This window comes from Oncorhynchus gorbuscha, linkage group LG18 (assembly GCF_021184085.1).
Source record: "Oncorhynchus gorbuscha isolate QuinsamMale2020 ecotype Even-year linkage group LG18, OgorEven_v1.0, whole genome shotgun sequence".
NCBI classification, from domain to species: Eukaryota; Metazoa; Chordata; class Actinopteri; order Salmoniformes; family Salmonidae; genus Oncorhynchus; species Oncorhynchus gorbuscha.
In genome coordinates, this window is record NC_060190.1 from 2,691,160 (window position 1) to 2,711,256 (window position 20,097).

A 20,097-nucleotide genomic window follows, 5' to 3' on the forward strand; every position below is an offset into this window, starting at 1 on the left:
GGCTGTTTTGGTATTCTAAACCAGAGAGTCTGCTCCATCACTGATAGGCTGTTTGGGTATTCTAAACCAGAGTCTGCTCCATCACTGATAGGCTGTTTGGGTATTCTAAACCAGAGAGTCTGCTCCATCACTGATAGGCTGTTTTGGTATTCTAAACCAGAGAGTCTGCTCCATCACTGATAGGCTGTTTGGGTATTCTAAACCAGAGTCTGCTCCATCACTGATAGGCTGTTTGGGTATTCTAAACCAGAGAGTCTGCTCCATCACTGATAGGCTGTTTGGGTATTCTAAACCAGAGAGTCTGCTCCATCACTGATAGGCTGTTTGGGTATTCTAAACCAGAGAGTCTGCTCCATCACTGATAGGCTGTTTGGGTATTCTAAACCAGAGAGTCTGCTCCATCACTGATGCCTTACTAAACATATGGCTGAGAGCTGATAGGCTGTTTGAACCCTTTATACATGCAAGTCCGCTCCATCAGGCTGTGCTGTTAGCCCACTGAGCTAAAGCCTAGGCATTAACTTGGGGAGCTAACACAACCCTCTAGCTCTCCACGATCAGGAGAGAAGAACCATTTAAGTGTTTTTTTTCTAAAGGGAATAGTGCTGTAAAAAAAACATTTTTAAATAAAACATTTTTGGGGAAATAAATTGCTTAGTCATTTGTGTGTGTGTTTTGTCCCACTTTCACACAGAGAGTTAAATTGTATATCATTATTATTTCTTACTGAAGGTAGGTCATATTTTTTATTTAACGAGGCAAGTCAGTACAGAACAAATTCTTATTTACAGTGATGGCCTACCCCGGGCCAAACCCCGGACGGCGCTGGGCCAAACCCGGCCTACCCCGGGCCAAACCCGGACGGCGCTGGGCCTACCCCGGGCCAAACCCGAACGATGCTGGGCCAAACCCGGCCTACCCCGGGCCAAACCCGGACGGCGCTGGGCCAAACCCGGACTACCCCGGGCCAAACCCGAACGACGCTGGGCCAAACCCGGCCTACCCCGGGCCAAACCCGGACGGCGCTGGGCCAAACCCGGACGGCGCTGGGCCAATTGTGCGCCGCCCTATGGGACTTCCAATCACAGCCGGATGTGATACAGCCTGGATTCAAACCAGGGACTGTAGTGACGCCTCTTGCACTGAGATGCAGGGCCTTGGACCGCTGTGCCGCTCGGGAGCCAGATACACTGGACCAAATGTTTAATAATGTATCACACCATGTCTGCCTCTCTTTCCTACATCTCCCTCTACCCCTTCTTGTCTGTCTGCCTCTCTCTCCTACGTCTCCCACTACCCCTCCATGTCTGTCTGCCTCACTCTCCTATGTCTCCCTCTACCCCTCCTCGTCTGTCTGCCTCTCTCTCCTACGTCTCCCTCTACCCCTCCTCGTCTGTCTGCCTCTCTCTCCTACGTCTCCCTCTACCCCTCCTCGTCTGTCTGCCTCTCTCTCCTACGTCTCCCTCTACCCCTCCTCGTCTGTCTGCCTCTCTCTCCTACGTCTCCCTCCACGTCTGTCTGCCTCTCTCTCCTACGTCTCCCTCTACCCCTCCATGTCTGTCTGCCTCACTCTCCTACGTCTCCCTCTACCCCTCCTCGTCTGTCTGCCTCTCTCTCCTACGTCTCCCTCTACCCCTCCTCGTCTGTCTGCCTCTCTCTCCTACGTCTCCCTCTACCCCTCCATGTCTGTCTGCCTCACTCTCCTACGTCTCCCTCTACCCCTCCTCGTCTGTCTGCCTCTCTCCTACGTCTCACTCTACCCCTCCTCGTTTGTCTGCCTCTCTCTCCTACGTCTCCCTCTACCCCTCCTCGTCTGTCTGCCTCACTCTCCTACGTCTCCCTCTACCCCTGTCTGTCTGCCTCACTGTTTAAAATGAATGGATTTATTAGGAAACACCATGTCTGCCTCTTTAAAATGAATGGGTTTATTAGGAAACCCATGTCTGTCTGCCTCTTTAAAATGAATGGGTTTATTAGGAAACACCATGTCTGCCTCTATAAAATGAATGGGTTTATTAGGAAACACCATGTCTGCCTCTGTTTAAAATGAATGGATTTATTAGGAAACACCATGTCTGCCTCTTTAAAATGAATGGGTTTATTAGGAAACACCATGTCTGCCTCTTTAAAATGAATGGGTTTATTAGGAAACACCATGTCTGCCTCTTTAAAATGAATGGATTTATTAGGAAACACCATGTCTGCCTCTTTAAAATGAATGGGTTTATTAGGAAACACCATGTCTGCCTCACTGTTTAAAATGAATGGGTTTATTAGGAAACACCATGTCTGCCTCTTTAAAATGAATGGGTTTATTAGGAAACACCATGTCTGCCTCTTTAAAATGAATGGGTTTATTAGGAAACACCATGTCTGCCTCTTTAAAATGAATGGATTTATTAGGAAACACCATGTCTGCCTCTTTAAAATGAATGGATTTATTAGGAAACACCATGTCTGCCTCTTTAAAATGAATGGGTTTATTAGGAAACACCATGTCTGCCTCTTTAAAATGAATGGATTTATTAGGAAACACCATGTCTGCCTCACTGTTTAAAATGAATGGATTTATTAGGAAACACCATGTCTGCCTCACTGTTTAAAATGAATGGATTTATTAGGAAACACCATGTCTGCCTCTATAAAATGAATGGATTTATTAGGAAACACCATGTCTGCCTCTTTAAAATGAATGGATTTATTAGGAAACACCATGTCTGCCTCTTTAAAATGAATGGATTTATTAGGAAACACCATGTCTGCCTCTTTAAAATGAATGGATTTATTAGGAAACACCATGTCTGCCTCTTTAAAATGAATGGATTTATTAGGAAACACCATGTCTGCCTCTTTAAAATGAATGGATTTATTAGGAAACACCATGTCTGCCTCTATAAAATGAATGGATTTATTAGGAAACACCATGTCTGCCTCTTTAAAATGAATGGGTTTATTAGGAAACACCATGTCTGCCTCTTTAAAATGAATGGATTTATTAGGAAACACCATGTCTGCCTCTTTAAAATGAATGGATTTATTAGGAAACACCATGTCTGCCTCTGTAAAATGAATGGATTTATTAGGAAACACCATGTCTGCCTCTTTAAAATGAATGGGTTTATTAGGAAACACCATGTCTGCCTCTTTAAAATGAATGGGTTTATTAGGAAACACCATGTCTGCCTCTGTAAAATGAATGGATTTATTAGTTAAAATTTAATACATTTTTTTGACGTCTTTGGACTGCATATTTGCTTTAAAAAAAAAATAGGTTAAACCAATGTATTATTTGTGTGTGTGTGTGTGTGTGTGTGTGTGTGTGTGTGTGTGTGTGTGTGTGTGTGTGTGTGTGTGTGTGTGTGTGTGTGTGTGTGTGTGTGTGTGTGTGTGTGTGTGTGTGTGTGTGTGTGTGTTTTCGGTCGGTGCTGCTGTGGGACATGCAGTATAAAAACCATTGGACAGTACCAACGACTGTCTATTACATTGACAAGATATTCGAGTGACCGATCTAACAATGGAAATATATGTCCTCCAAAATGGAGGAGGGAGATTCTTAGATGTGAGAAGTGTGCAGGAGTGTGTTCTGTCCTCAGACCACTGGTATGGAGAAGGATAAGACAGGGTTAAATAGTGGAATGGGGTGGTAGTGTTCTGGACTAGGATTAGACAGGGTTAAATAGTGGAATGGGGTGGTAGTGTTCTGGTCTGGGGTAGGATTAGACAGGGTTAAATAGTGGAATGGTGTGGTAGTGTTCTGGACTAGGATTAGACAGGGTTAAATAGTGGAATGGGGTGGTAGTGTTCTGGTCTGGGGTAGGATTAGACAGGGTTAAATAGTGGAATGGGGTGGTAGTGTTCTGGTCTGGACTAGGATTAGACAGGGTTAAATAGTGGAATGGGGTGGTAGTGTTCTGGTCTGGACTAGGATTAGACAGGGTTAAATAGTGGAATGGGGTGGTAGTGTTCTGGTCTGGGGTAGGATTAGACAGGGTTAAATAGTGGAATGGTGTGGTAGTGTTCTGGACTAGGATTAGACAGGGTTAAATAGTGGAATGGGGTGGTAGTGTTCTGGTCTGGGGTAGGATTAGACAGGGTTAAATAGTGGAATGGGGTGGTAGTGTTCTGGACTAGGATTAGACAGGGTTAAATAGTGGAATGGGGTGGTAGTGTTCTGGACTAGGATTAGACAGGGTTAAATAGTGGAATGGGGTGGTAGTGTTCTGGTCTGGACTAGGATTAGACAGGGTTAAATAGTGGAATGGGGTGGTAGTGTTCTGGACTAGGATTAGACAGGGTTAAATAGTGGAATGGGGTGGTAGTGTTCTGGTGGTTAAATAGTGAATGGGGTCTGTGTTCTGGACTAGGATTAGACAGGGTTAAATAGTGGAATGGGGTGGTAGTGTTCTGGTCTGGACTAGGATTAGACAGGGTTAAATAGTGGAATGGGGTGGTGGGTTTTTAAAGAGGGTTAATAGTTGTCATGGTAATTGTCCTTGTTCCCGTCTTACCTGAAGTAAGGGTAGGTTGTGACGGGCCTCCCACTCCAGTACAGTAGGCGGCGGTGTAATGCAGACAAACCCGACAAAACAAATCATAAAGAAGAAGAAGAAGAAGCGACTCTTCAGTAGCAGCTCGCAAAACCAAACAAACAAAAAAAAAGAGTTAAAAGTGTCCAAACACGTCCTATTGATGTTAGGCAATGTGTTTTAAATACACTTATGTTTACACCTTAGTACCGTTAATCGGGTTTTTAAATTTCACATCCAGTTCGGGACGAGGTTGTTTGTCTGCTGCGTTATAGATAAATGGCTACGGCCGTTTCGACGGCACCAGTAGCTGAAGTTAACTTAGTTAACTTTTCACCAACACGTTTTCCAGACATAAACAAACGGCTTGTAACAATTTATATATTAAGTTAAAGGATTCATTTTTTTACTTCGGTGAGTAAAGAACCGTCGGTGTCCCCATCTTTCGTCAAACCAGCTGGCTACTATAAGTATATTTTTGTTGGTATATTGACCTAAGCTAGTTGACTAACATCCCCGACCATGAGCTCACTAAGTTACTCCCCCCTTGTTAAAGAAGAGGAGGTCTGCTGGACGGAGAAAGAGGGTATGTTGGTGAACAGTGTCGTGGAAGAGGAAGAGGACGTTATTACAGTGAAGGAGGAGGATGAAGAAAAGGATGCCGTTTTTGGAGTGGGAAAGGAGGAGGCTGCCACAGTGAAAGAAGAAGAGGAGGATGTTACAGTGAAAGAAGAAGAGGAGGATGTTACAGTGAAAGAGGAGAAAGAACATTTTGGAGAGGAAGAGCAGGATATCTCAAAAGAGGAAGATGAAGTCGTTTTGGGAGTGAAAGAGGATGTGACTGAAGATCTGATTAACACCAGTGAGTATCTTAAACACAGGCACAAACTACTGTCTTGCACCCCCTTTTGACTTGAATGAAACCCGACATGTTTACACATGATATAAAACTCAACCTTGTATCTAGTTCAATGATGAAGACATGGATGTCTCACAATAAGGTGGGGTTGGGTTTGCAAAATGGGTCAACTTTGAGAATCTCTATCTCCTGAGGATGTTTTGTCATTCAGCTCCAAAAAGTCACTTTCTGAACACTTCTACCTCGGGAAAACATGTTTGGAAGGTTTCTGAACACTTCTACCTTGGGAAAACATGTTTGGAAGGTTTCTGAACACTTCTACCATGGGAAAACATGTTTGGAAGGTTTCTGAACACTTCTACCTTGGGAAAACATGTTTGGAAGGTTTCTGAACACTTCTACCTCGGGAAAACATGTTTGGAAGGTTTTCGTTCAAATCAAAGAGGTGCAGTCAGGAAGGGATTGAATTCATATGGAACGACCCATTGTTTAGTAGCCTAACAAATATGTTTACTTAAAATGTTGCCTGTACTGACTTGGCTACCCGTAACTTCAATTAAACACAGTCTCAAATAACTGTCTGTCCCTTTTCATTAATCGTAACGGCACACATTTCAGCAAATTAACGCCTGTTTCAAATGAACGCCTGTTTCAAATTAACGCCGAGTCTAAATGAATTGTTTGAGGTTACCATCAATTACCATGACTTGTTTACGAAGTTTAATGTTGGATTTGTTACATTGACATAATGAATGAATAACTCTGGGGAAACATGATGGTAGTCAGCCCTAGTTACCACAGTCAGAAAGCCCGCCGCCTCCACCAATCAGATGAGGGAGTGTGATGACTCGTAATGCCGACCTGTTTGACACAAATTGACACACCTTGATTTTAGATTAAAATGTATTATTATAAAACAGCTAAACAGAAATGTTCACTGAATTTTTGTTGTTGAAATTGTCCGAATTTATTATTTATTATTATTATTTATATTTTGTGTGGCTGATTTCAGATGAACTTCAGCCCTGTTACATACTAATTTATTTAATTTAACATGGCCTTGCAGTCCAATTGTTTGGGGCTGGATTTTGTACCAGTTTCTGTTTCTGTACAAAGGCATCGTCTTCAAGCTATGGAAGAGGACAAAATATTTAATCCATCCAAACACATTGATGATCCCTTTGAGCATGGTGAGGTTATTAATTACACTTTGGATGATATACAATACACCCAGCCACTACAAAGGTACAGGCGTCCTTCCTAACTCAGTTGCCGTAGAGGAAGGAAACCGCACAGTTTTTTTCACCATGAGACCAATGGTGACTTTAAAACAGTTTAATGGCTGTGATAGAAGACAAGTGAGGATGGATCAACAACATTGTAGTTACTCCACAATACTAATGTAATTGACAGGGTGAAAAGAAGGAAGCCTGTACAGAAAAAAGTGTGTAAATATATATATATATATATATATATATATATATCTCCTGTTTGCATCAAAGCACTAAAGAAATACTACAAAAAATGTGGCAAAGCAATTCACTTTTTGTCCTGAATACAAATGGTTATGTTTGGGGCAAATCCACATATTACTTAGCACCACTCGCCATATTTTCAAACATAGTGATGGCTGCATCATGTCATGGGTATGCTTGCAGTCATTAAGGACTGGGGAGTTTTTCAGGATAAAAAAAAATAGAATGGAGCTAAGCACAGGCAAAATCCTAGAGGAAAACCTGGTTCAGTCAGCTTTCCACCAGACACTGGGAGATGAATTCAGCAGAATAATAAGCTAAAGCACAAAGCCAAATATACGCTGGTGTAGTTACAGTTTGACTTAAAATCGTCTCGAAAAATCTATTGCCAGACTTAAATGGCTGTCTAGCAATGAACAACCAATTTGACAGAGCTTGAAGAATTGTTTTAAATAATAATTAGCAGATATTGTACAGTCCAAGAGCATCTGCTAAATGACTTAAATGTAAATGTTAAATGTCCAGGTGTTCAGTTTTTCCTGGAAGATTATTTGTTTAGGAGAAATCGCTCCATTTTGTGCATCACATTTAGCTAAGAAAAAAACCTGTATCCAGGATTGTGTAAATCTATTCGCATAACACAACGTTAACTATTCATGAAAATCACAAATGAAATGAAATCAATATGCTAGCTCTCGCTTAGCCTTTTGTTAACAACAGTCATCTCAGATTTTCAAAAATATGCTTCTCAACCATAGCGAAACTAGCATTTGTGTAACAGTATTGATAGCTGGCGTTAGCATTGTCCAGTCCAGGTGCGTAAAACTCTTAGACGTAGAAAAGACAGAAAGACGTCAAAGCTGTAGTCGCTGCCTGGGGATGCTAACATGTATTGATGTGTATATTTATGTCAATGGGATATGGGCCTGGGGATGCTAACATGTATTGATGTGTATATTTATGTCAATGGGATATGGGCCTGGGGATGCTAACATGTATTGATGTGTATATTTATGTCAATGGGATATGGGCCTGGGGATGCTAACATGTATTGATGTGTATATTTATGTCAATGGGATATGGGCCTGGGGATGCTAACATGTATTGATGTGTATATTTATGTCAATGGGATATGGGCCTGGGGATGCTAACATGTATTGATGTGTATATTTATGTCAATGGGATATGGGCCTGGGGATGCTAACATGTATTGATGTGTATATTTATGTCAATGGGATATGGGCCTGGGGATGCTAACATGTATTGATGTGTATATTTATGTCAATGGGATATGGGCCTGGGGATGCTAACATGTATTGATGTGTATATTTATGTCAATGGGATATGGGCCTGGGGATGCTAACATGTATTGATGTGTATATTTATGTCAATGGGATATGGGCCTGGGGATGCTAACATGTATTGATGTGTATATTTATGTCAATGGGATATGGGCCTGGGGATGCTAACATGTATTGATGTGTATATTTATGTCAATGGGATATGGGCCTGGGGATGCTAACATGTATTGATGTGTATATTTATGTCAATGGGATATGGGTCTGGGGATGCTAACATGTATTGATGTGTATATTTATGTCAATGGGATATGGGCCTGGGGATGCTAACATGTATTGATGTGTATATTTATGTCAATGGGATATGGGTCTGGGGATGCTAACATGTATTGATGTGTATATTTATGTCAATGGGATATGGGCCTGGGGATGCTAACATGTATTGATGTGTATATTTATGTCAATGGGATATGGGTCTGGGGATGCTAACATGTATTGATGTGTATATTTATGTCAATGGGATATGGGTCTGGAATGTGTCTGTAATGTGGATTAAGTGAAGGGGTATGAATATTTATGTCAATGGGATATGGGCCTGGGGATGCTAACATGTATTGATGTGTATATTTATGTCAATGGGATATGGGTCTGGGGATGCTAACATGTATTGATGTGTATATTTATGTCAATGGGATATGGGTCTGGAATGTGTCTGTAATGTGGATTAAGTGAAGGGGTATGAATATTTATGTCAATGGGATATGGGTCTGGAATGTGTCTGTAATGTGGATTAAGTGAAGGGGTATGAATATTTATGTCAATGGGATATGGGTCTGGAATGTGTCTGTAATGTGGATTAAGTGAAGGGGTATGAATACTTTCTGAAGGCACTGATAAGAATCCAGTTTGATATACAGTCAGACCAATCAGATGACCGGCTTCATCAGTGCCATGGGATCTTTAGAGACCACAGTCAGAAGGGCCCGCCTACTCGACCAATCAGATGACCGGCTTCATCAGTGCCATGGGATCTTTAGTGACCACAGTCAGAAGGCCCGCCTACTCGACCAATCAGATGACCGGCTTCATCAGTGCCATGGGATCTTTAGAGACCACAGTCAGAAGGCCCGCCTACTCGACCAATCAGATGACCGGCTTCATCAGTGCCATGGGATCTTTAGAGACCACAGAGTCAGAAGGCCCGCCTCCTCGACCAATCAGATGACCGGCTTCATCAGTGCCATGGGATCTTTAGAGACCACAGAGTCAGAAGGCCCGCCTCCTCGACCAATCAGATGACCGGCTTCATCAGTGCCATGGGATCTTTAGTGACCACAGAGTCAGAAGGCCCGCCTCCTCGACCAATCAGATGACCGGCTCCTCTGTAGCAACAGTTAGCTACTTGGCATCTAAAAGAGAGTCCACAACTTTACCCATTTGCGAACATGTTTGTCCTTTCTCGATGTTGTGAATTTTTAGTGACGTTGCCAACGCTTGTTCCTGAACGTATTTAGTTATTTGGTCCACAAACTTGAAAATCGAGGCATGCAATGTGTTTCTCCTACGAACCAGAATACTCGCCATCCCATTCCTCATCCGATTGGTTGAGTAGGCCGGCCTTCTGACTTTGTGGCTGTGGTAACTAGTGACCACCATTTTTATAGCCAGTAAGAAACGGCTAGCCATTGACTGCTAACAGCTGAGAACTGCTAGCTAACTGGCAACACAAAACCATTCAACTTCGGGAGAAATCGGTTGATCGCCCTCTTGGGGGGAAAAGTAAGAACTGCCTGAACATGCACAGTCAGAGTATACTAAGACAAAATAAATAAAATTAAGAAATGCATTAAAATGCTGAAATTAAACAATTTACTATGCAAATTAGCAAAAGTTGTGTGCATTAAGGAAATGGATACCTGTCTCCAATAGAAGCCCGTCTCCAATAAGAGCCCGTCTCCAATAAGAGCCCGTCTCCAATAAGAGCCCGTCTCCAATAAGAGCCCGTCTCCAATAAGAGCCCGTCTCCTATAAGAGCCCGTCTCCTATAAGAGCCCGTCTCCTATAAGAGCCCGTCTCCTATAAGAGCCCGTCTCCAATAAGAGCCCGTCTCTAATAAGAGCCTGTTGTGTTCAGTGATTTAAGCATATAAAAGCCTGGCTGTTTATCTAAGTTTACGGTTTATTCACTATTAGGTTTATTAAATGCAGAACTGACAAGTTCGATAGTGATTTTATTAGTCTACAAAGCACTACAGCCACTTTGACACTATTTTATTGAGGGAACTAGTCTAGATTAAACCTTGTAGGAATCCAGTCTGGAGTAAACCTCATAGGAAGACCGTCCCATGGCACTTATCGCAAGATCGCAGGTTGTTAATGCTGGTGTCCTGGCAAAATGTCCATTCATCCCCTCCTCCTTTAACTATTCCCCAGGTTGTTTCTGTAAATGAGAATATGTTCTCAGTCAACATACCTGGTAAAATAAATAGTTTTTTAAAATTCAGATTTCTCTGTTTTAACCAATAGTGTTTTTGTTTGTATTTGACAGGAGAGAGACCAGACTCTCACTCTGACAGCGGGAAGAGTCCTTCAGGGGATCCAGATCCAGAGACGTCCAAACCAGCGGGACGACACCACTACTGCCATTGTGGAAAGAGTTTCTGGTGGTTAGGGCACTTTAGAGACCATAAGAGAATGCACATAGGGGAGAAGCCTTACCAATGCTCCCAGTGTGAAAAAAGTTTTCGCCACTTATGGAACCTGAAATCGCATAATAGAATACACACAGGAGAGAAGCCTTTCCACTGCTCCCTGTGTGGAAACAGTTTTACCCACTTAAGGGCCCTAAAAAGACATGAAAGGACACACACAGAAGATAAGGCTCATCACTGCTCCCAGTGCGGAAAGAGTTTTACCCTGTTAGGGAGCCTGAAAAGACACGAGAGAATACACTCTGGAGAAAAGCCTCACCACTGCTCTCAGTGTGGAAAGAGTTTCAGCTGGTTAACAAGCCTGAAAATACATGAGAGAACACATACAGGGGAGAAGCCTTTCCACTGCTCTCAGTGTGGGAAAAGATTTTCCCAGTTAGGGGATCTAAAAGAACATAAGAGAACGCACACTGGAGAAAAGCCTTACCACTGTTCCCAGTGTGGGAAGAGATTCACCCGGTCAGGAAACCTGAAAAATCATGAGCTAACACACTCTGTATATAAGCCTTATCACTGCTCCCAGTGTGAAAAAACATTTTTTTCATCAAATGCCCTGAAACAACATGAGTTAACACATGCTGAAGAGAAACCTTTCCACTGTTCCCAGTGTGGAAAGAGATTTTTCTTATCAGGGCACCTGAAAAGACATGAGCTAATACACTCTGCGGAGAAGCCTTTCCACTGTTCTTATTGTGAAAAGGGTTTTAAGAGTTTATGGAACATGAAAGTGCATCAAAAAACACACACAAAGGAGAAGCCTTCCACTGCTCCCACTGTGGGATGAAATGTACACGGTTTCAACAATTCAAAGAGCATGAAAGAATCAACAGCGGAGAGAAGTTATTATTGGTCCCAGAGTGGGAAGGGATCTAGAACAACACATGGGATTAGAGCCATTTGTGAAAGATAATCTTTTGAAGATAGTTTGGTTTATTTATTGTGTATAAAAATGTTGTGAAAGATATTATTCACGTGGAATATCCCTTGACGTGAGGGAACATTTATATATTACACATATATATATACATTTATTTATTTGAACAGTTTTTTTGGGGGGGTATCTGTACTTTACTTCTTTTGTTAAACTTATTTGACGACATTCCTAAAGAAAATAATGTACTTTTTTTACTCTGTACATTTTCCCTTGACACCCAAGAGTACTCATTACATTTTGAATGCTTAACAGGACAGGAAAATGGTCCAATTCACACACTTATCGAGAGAACATCCCTACTGCGTCTGATCTGGCGGACTCACTAAACACAAACGCTTCATTCGTAACTGAGTCAGGGGCTCCAACCCTCAGACATATCTGTGAATAAAAAAACCAAGAACATTGTGCTGTCTGGTTTGCCTAGTATAAGGAATTTGAAATGATTTATACTTTTAAAATCAAATGCTTTTAGACTTTTACTCTAGTATTTTACTGGGTGACTTTCACTTTTAGTTGAGTCATTTTCTGTTGAGGCATCTTTACTTTTACTCAAGTATGATGGTGTGTGTATGATTTCTCAAGTATGATGGTGTGTGTATGATTTATCAACTATGATGATGTGTGTATGATTTCTCAAGTATGATGATGTGTGTATGATTTATCAACTATGATGGTGTGTGTATGATTTATCAACTATGATGGTGTGTGTATGATTTATCAACTATGATGATGTGTGTATGATTTCTCAAGTATGATGGTGTGTGTATGATTTATCAACTATGATTGGGTCCCACCACTATTCATCAACAAACTGTGTGACAAACCTGAACTTTCTTTTTGTGAGTAGCCAACAATAAATATGATTTTTTTTGAGGACAATGTTGAGCCCTTACACATGTCCACTAGGGTACCCATGTCCACCAGGGTACACATGTCCACTAGGGTACCCATGTCCACCAGGGTACACATGTCCACTAGGGTACACATGTCCACTAGGGTACACATGTCCACTAGGGTACACATGTCCACTAGGGTACACATGTCCACTAGGGTACCCATGTCCACTAGGGTACACATGTCCACTAGGGTACCCATGTCCACTAGGGTACACATGTCCACTAGGGTACACATGTCCACTAGGGTACACATGTCCACTAGGGTACCCATGTCCACTAGGGTACACATGTCCACTAGGGTACACATGTCCACTAGGGTACACATGTCCACTAGGGCACACATGTCCACTAGGGTACACATGTCCACTAGGGTACCCATGTCCACTAGGGTACACATGTCCACTAGGGTACCCATGTCCACTAGGGTACACATGTCCACTAGGGTACCCATGTCCACCAGGGTACACATGTCCACCAGGGTACACATGTCCACCAGGGTACACATGTCCACCAGGGTACACATGTCCACTAGGGTACACATGTCCACTAGGGTACCCATGTCCACTAGGGTACACATGTCCACTAGGGTACACATGTCCACCAGGGTACACATGTCCACCAGGGTACACATGTCCACTAGGGTACACATGTCCACTAGGGTACACATGTCCACTAGGGTACACATGTCCACTAGGGTACACATGTCCACTAGGGTACACATGTCCACCAGGGTACACATGTCCACCAGGGCACACATGTCCACCAGGGCACACATGTCCACCAGGGTACACATGTCCACCAGGGTACACATGTCCACCAGGGCACACATGTCCACCAGGGTACACATGTCCACCAGGGTACACATGTCCACCAGGGTGCACATGTCCACCAGGGTGCACATGTCCACTAGGGTACACAAGTAGACTAGGGTACACAAGTCCACTAGGGCACACATGGCCACTAGGGCACACATGGCCACTAGGGCACACATGGCCACTAGGGCACACATGGCCACTAGGGCACACATGGCCACTAGGGTACACATGACCACTAGGGTACACATGTCCACGAGGGCAGACATATCCACTAGGGTACAAATATCCACTAGGGTACACTTGGCCACTAGGGTACACATGGACTTAAAAAAGTTCATGCAGTTCAAGGACACACACACAGTGCTCCCATTGTCTGATATTTTTGACTGAGAACATGTTTTTGTTTTTGAGGTTCCTGACTAGATAGACTGCATGCACAGAGACTGTCCTGACTCGATAGACTGCATGCACAGAGACTGTCCTGACTCGATAGACTGCATGCACAGAGACTGTCCTGACTCGATAGACTGCATGTACAGAGACTGTCCTGACTCGATAGACTGCATGCACAGAGACTGTCCTGACTCAATAGACTGCATGCACAGAGACTGTCCTGACTCGATAGACTGCATGCACAGAGACTGTCCTGACTCGATAGACTGCATGCACAGCGACTGTCCTGACTCGATAGACTGCATGCACAGAGACTGTCCTGACTCGATAGACTGCATGCACAGAGGCTGTCCTGACTCGATAGATTGTATGCACAGAGACTGTCCTGACTCGATAGACTGCATGCACAGAGACTGTCCTGACTCGATAGACTGCATGCACAGAGGCTGTCCTGACTCGATAGACTGGAACCTGTCTTTACCATCCATACCAACTGGAACCATCCATACCAACTGGAACCTGTCTTTACCTTCCATACCAACTGGAACCTGTCTTTACCATCCATACCAACTGGAACCATCCATACCAACTGGAACCATCCATACCAACTGGAACGTGTCTTTACCATCCATACCAACTGGAACCTGTCTTTACCATCCATACCAACTGGAACCATCCATACCAACTGGAACCTGTCTTTACCATCCATACCAACTGGAACCTGTCTGTACCATCCATACCAACTGGAACCTGTCTTTACCATCCATACCAACTGGAACCTGTCTTTACCATCCATACCAACTGGAACCTGTCTTTACCATCCATATCAACTGGAACCATCCATACCAACTGGAACCTGTCTTTACCATCCATACCCACTGGAACCATCCATACCAACTGGAACCATCCATACCAACTGGAACCATCCATACCAACTGGAACCTGTCTTTACCATCCATACCAACTGGAACCTGTCTTTACCATCCATACCCACTGGAACCATCCATACCAACTGGAACCATCCATACCAACTGGAACCTGTCTTTACCATCCATACCAACTGGAACCTGTCTTTACCATCCATACCAACTGGAACCTGTCTGTACCATCCATACCAACTGGAACCTGTCTTTACCATCCATACCAACTGGAACCTGTCTGTACCATCCATACCAACTGGAACCTGTCTTTACCATCCATACCAACTGGAACCATCCATACCAACTGAAACCATCCATACCAACTGGAACCATCCATACCAACTGGAACCTGTCTTTACCATCCATACCAACTGGAACCTGTCTTTACCATCCATACCAACTGGAACCATCCATACCAACTGGAACCATCCATACCAACTGGAACCTGTCTATACCAACTGGAACCTGTCTTTACCATCCATATCAACTGGAACCTGTCTTTACCATCCATACCAACTGGAACCTGTCTTTACCATCCATACCAACTGGAACCTGTCTTTACCATCCATACCAACTGGAACCTGTCTTTACCATCCATACCAACTGGAACCTAATAATATAATAATAATAATAATATATGCCATTTCGCAGACGCTTTTATCCAAAGCGACTTACAGTCATGTGTGCATACATTCTACGTATGGGTGGTCCCGGGAATCGAACCCACTACCCTGGCGTTACAAGCACCATGCTCTACCAACTGAGCTACAGAAGGACCGCCTGTACCATCCATACCAACTGGAACCTGTCTGTACCATCCATACCAACTGGAACCATCCATACCAACTGGAACCTGTCTTTACCATCCATACCAACTGGAACCATCCATACCAACTGGAACCATCCATACCAACTGGAACCTGTCTTTACCATCCATACCAACTGGAACCATCCATACCAACTGGAACCTGTCTTTACCATCCATACCAACTGGAACCATCCATACCAACTGGAACCATCCATACCAACTGGAACCTGTCTTTACCATCCATACCAACTGGAACCTGTCTTTACCATCCATACCAACTGGAACCTGTCTGTACCATCCATACCAACTGGAACCATCCATACCAACTGGAACCTGTCTTTACCATCCATACCAACTGGAACCATCCATACCAACTGGAACCATCCATACCAACTGGAACCTGTCTATACCAACTGGAACCTGTCTTTACCATCCATATCAACTGGAACCTGTCTTTACCATCCATACCAACTGGAACCTGTCTTTACCATCCATACCAACTGGAACCTGTCTTTACCATCCATACCAACTGGAACCTGTCTGTACCATCCATACCAACTGGAACCTGTCTGTACCATCCATACCAACTGGAACCATCCATACCAACTAGAACCTGTCTTTACCATCCATACCAACTGGAACCATCCATACCAACTGGAACCATCCATACCAACTGGAACCTGTCTTTACCATCCATACCAACTGGAACCATCCATACCAACTGGAACCTGTCTTTACCATCCATACCAACTGGAACCTGTCTTTACCATCCATACCAACTGGAACCTGTCTTTACCATCCATACCAACTGGAACCATCCATACCAACTGGAACCTGTCTTTACCATCCATACCAACTGGAACCATCCATATCAACTGGAACCATCCATACCAACTGGAACCATCCATACCAACTGGAACCTGTCTATACCAACTGGAACCTGTCTTTACCATCCATATCAACTGGAACCTGTCTTTACCATCCATACCAACTGGAACCTGTCTTTACCATCCATACCAACTGGAACCTGTCTTTACCATCCATACCAACTGGAACCTGTCTGTACCATCCATACCAACTGGAACCTGTCTGTACCATCCATACCAACTGGAACCATCCATACCAACTGGAACCTGTCTTTACCATCCATACCAACTGGAACCATCCATACCAACTGGAACCATCCATACCAACTGGAACCTGTCTTTACCATCCATACCAACTGGAACCATCCATACCAACTGGAACCTGTCTTTACCATCCATACCAACTGGAACCTGTCTTTACCATCCATACCAACTGGAACCTGTCTTTACCATCCATACCAACTGGAACCATCCATACCAACTGGAACCTGTCTTTACCATCCATACCAACTGGAACCATCCATATCAACTGGAACCATCCATACCAACTGGAACCTGTCTTTACCATCCATATCAACTAGAACCTGTCTTTACCATCCATACCAACTGGAACCTGTCTTTACCATCCATACCAACTGGAACCATCCATACCAACTTGAACCTGTCTTTACCATCCATACCAACTGGAACCTGTCTTTACCATCCATACCAACTGGAACCATCCATACCAACTGGAACCTGTCTTTACCTTCCATACCAACTGGAACCTGTCTTTACCATCCATACCAACTGGAACCATCCATACCAACTGGAACCATCCATACCAACTGGAACGTGTCTTTACCATCCATACCAACTGGAACCTGTCTTTACCATCCATACCAACTGGAACCATCCATACCAACTGGAACCTGTCTTTACCATCCATACCAACTGGAACCTGTCTGTACCATCCATACCAACTGGAACCTGTCTTTACCATCCATACCAACTGGAACCTGTCTTTACCATCCATACCAACTGGAACCTGTCTTTACCATCCATATCAACTGGAACCATCCATACCAACTGGAACCTGTCTTTACCATCCATACCCACTGGAACCATCCATACCAACTGGAACCATCCATACCAACTGGAACCATCCATACCAACTGGAACCTGTCTTTACCATCCATACCAACTGGAACCTGTCTTTACCATCCATACCCACTGGAACCATCCATACCAACTGGAACCATCCATACCAACTGGAACCTGTCTTTACCATCCATACCAACTGGAACCTGTCTTTACCATCCATACCAACTGGAACCTGTCTTTACCATCCATACCAACTGGAACCTGTCTGTACCATCCATACCAACTGGAACCTGTCTGTACCATCCATACCAACTGGAACCTGTCTTTACCATCCATACCAACTGGAACCTGTCTGTACCATCCATACCAACTGGAACCTGTCTTTACCATCCATACCAACTGGAACCATCCATACCAACTGAAACCATCCATACCAACTGGAACCATCCATACCAACTGGAACCTGTCTTTACCATCCATACCAACTGGAACCTGTCTTTACCATCCATACCAACTGGAACCATCCATACCAACTGGAACCATCCATACCAACTGGAACCTGTCTATACCAACTGGAACCTGTCTTTACCATCCATATCAACTGGAACCTGTCTTTACCATCCATACCAACTGGAACCTGTCTTTACCATCCATACCAACTGGAACCTAATAATATAATAATAATAATAATAATATATGCCATTTCGCAGACGCTTTTATCCAAAGCGACTTACAGTCATGTGTGCATACATTCTACGTATGGGTGGTCCCGGAATCGAACCCACTACCCTGGCGTTACAAGCACCATGCTCTACCAACTGAGCTACAGAAGGACCGCCTGTACCATCCATACCAACTGGAACCTGTCTGTACCATCCATACCAACTGGAACCATCCATACCAACTGGAACCTGTCTTTACCATCCATACCAACTGGAACCATCCATACCAACTGGAACCATCCATACCAACTGGAACCTGTCTTTACCATCCATACCAACTGGAACCATCCATACCAACTGGAACCTGTCTTTACCATCCATACCAACTGGAACCATCCATACCAACTGGAACCATCCATACCAACTGGAACCTGTCTTTACCATCCATACCAACTGGAACCTGTCTTTACCATCCATACCAACTGGAACCTGTCTGTACCATCCATACCAACTGGAACCATCCATACCAACTGGAACCTGTCTTTACCATCCATACCAACTGGAACCATCCATACCAACTGGAACCATCCATACCAACTGGAACCTGTCTATACCAACTGGAACCTGTCTTTACCATCCATATCAACTGGAACCTGTCTTTACCATCCATACCAACTGGAACCTGTCTTTACCATCCATACCAACTGGAACCTGTCTTTACCATCCATACCAACTGGAACCTGTCTGTACCATCCATACCAACTGGAACCTGTCTGTACCATCCATACCAACTGGAACCATCCATACCAACTGGAACCTGTCTTTACCATCCATACCAACTGGAACCATCCATACCAACTGGAACCATCCATACCAACTGGAACCTGTCTTTACCATCCATACCAACTGGAACCATCCATACCAACTGGAACCTGTCTTTACCATCCATACCAACTGGAACCTGTCTTTACCATCCATACCAACTGGAACCTGTCTTTACCATCCATACCAACTGGAACCATCCATACCAACTGGAACCTGTCTTTACCATCCATACCAACTGGAACCATCCATATCAACTGGAACCATCCATACCAACTGGAACCTGTCTATACCAACTGGAACCTGTCTTTACCATCCATATCAACTGGAACCTGTCTTTACCATCCATACCAACTGGAACCTGTCTTTACCATCCATACCAACTGGAACCTGTCTTTACCATCCATACCAACTGGAACCTGTCTGTACCATCCATACCAACTGGAACCTGTCTGTACCATCCATACCAACTGGAACCATCCATACCAACTGGAACCTGTCTTTACCATCCATACCAACTGGAACCATCCATACCAACTGGAACCATCCATACCAACTGGAACCTGTCTTTACCATCCATACCAACTGGAACCATCCATACCAACTGGAACCTGTCTTTACCATCCATACCAACTGGAACCTTTACCATTTACCATCCATACCAACTGGAACCTGTCTTTACCATCCATACCAACTGGAACCATCCATACCAACTGGAACCTGTCTTTACCATCCATACCAACTGGAACCATCCATCCATCAACTGGAACCATCCATACCAACTGGAACCTGTCTTTACCATCCATACCAACTGGAACCTGTCTTTACCATCCATACCAACTGGAACCTGTCTTTACCATCCATACCAACTGGAACCTGTCTTTACCATCCATACCAACTGGAACCTGTCTTTACCATCCATACCAACTGGAACCTGTCTTTACCATCCATACCAACTGGAACCATCCATACCAACTGAAACCATCCATACCAACTGGAACCTGTCTTTACCATCCATATCAACTGGAAC

General features: G+C 43.7%; 1 protein-coding gene across 1 annotated transcript; it reads left to right on the forward strand.

Moving 5' to 3' along the window:
* The first annotated feature begins 4,639 nt into the window (after positions 1-4,639).
* On the forward strand, positions 4,640-12,177 carry LOC124002743 (zinc finger protein 501-like). Its single transcript, XM_046310456.1, has 2 exons — positions 4,640-5,388; positions 10,706-12,177. Exons 1-2 carry the CDS (start codon positions 5,049-5,051, stop codon positions 11,650-11,652), a joined length of 1,287 nt encoding a protein of 428 aa, XP_046166412.1. The 5' UTR covers positions 4,640-5,048; the 3' UTR covers positions 11,653-12,177.
* The last annotated feature ends 7,920 nt before the right edge of the window (positions 12,178-20,097 follow it).

Coding starts and splice junctions, on each gene's coding strand:
- LOC124002743 (XM_046310456.1), top strand. CDS start 5,049: ATGAGCTCACTAAGTTACTCCCCCCTTGTTAAAGAAGAGGAGGTCTGC. Junction 5,389..10,705: donor TGAAGATCTGATTAACACCA/GTGAGTATCTTA, acceptor TGTATTTGACAG/GAGAGAGACCAGACTCTCAC.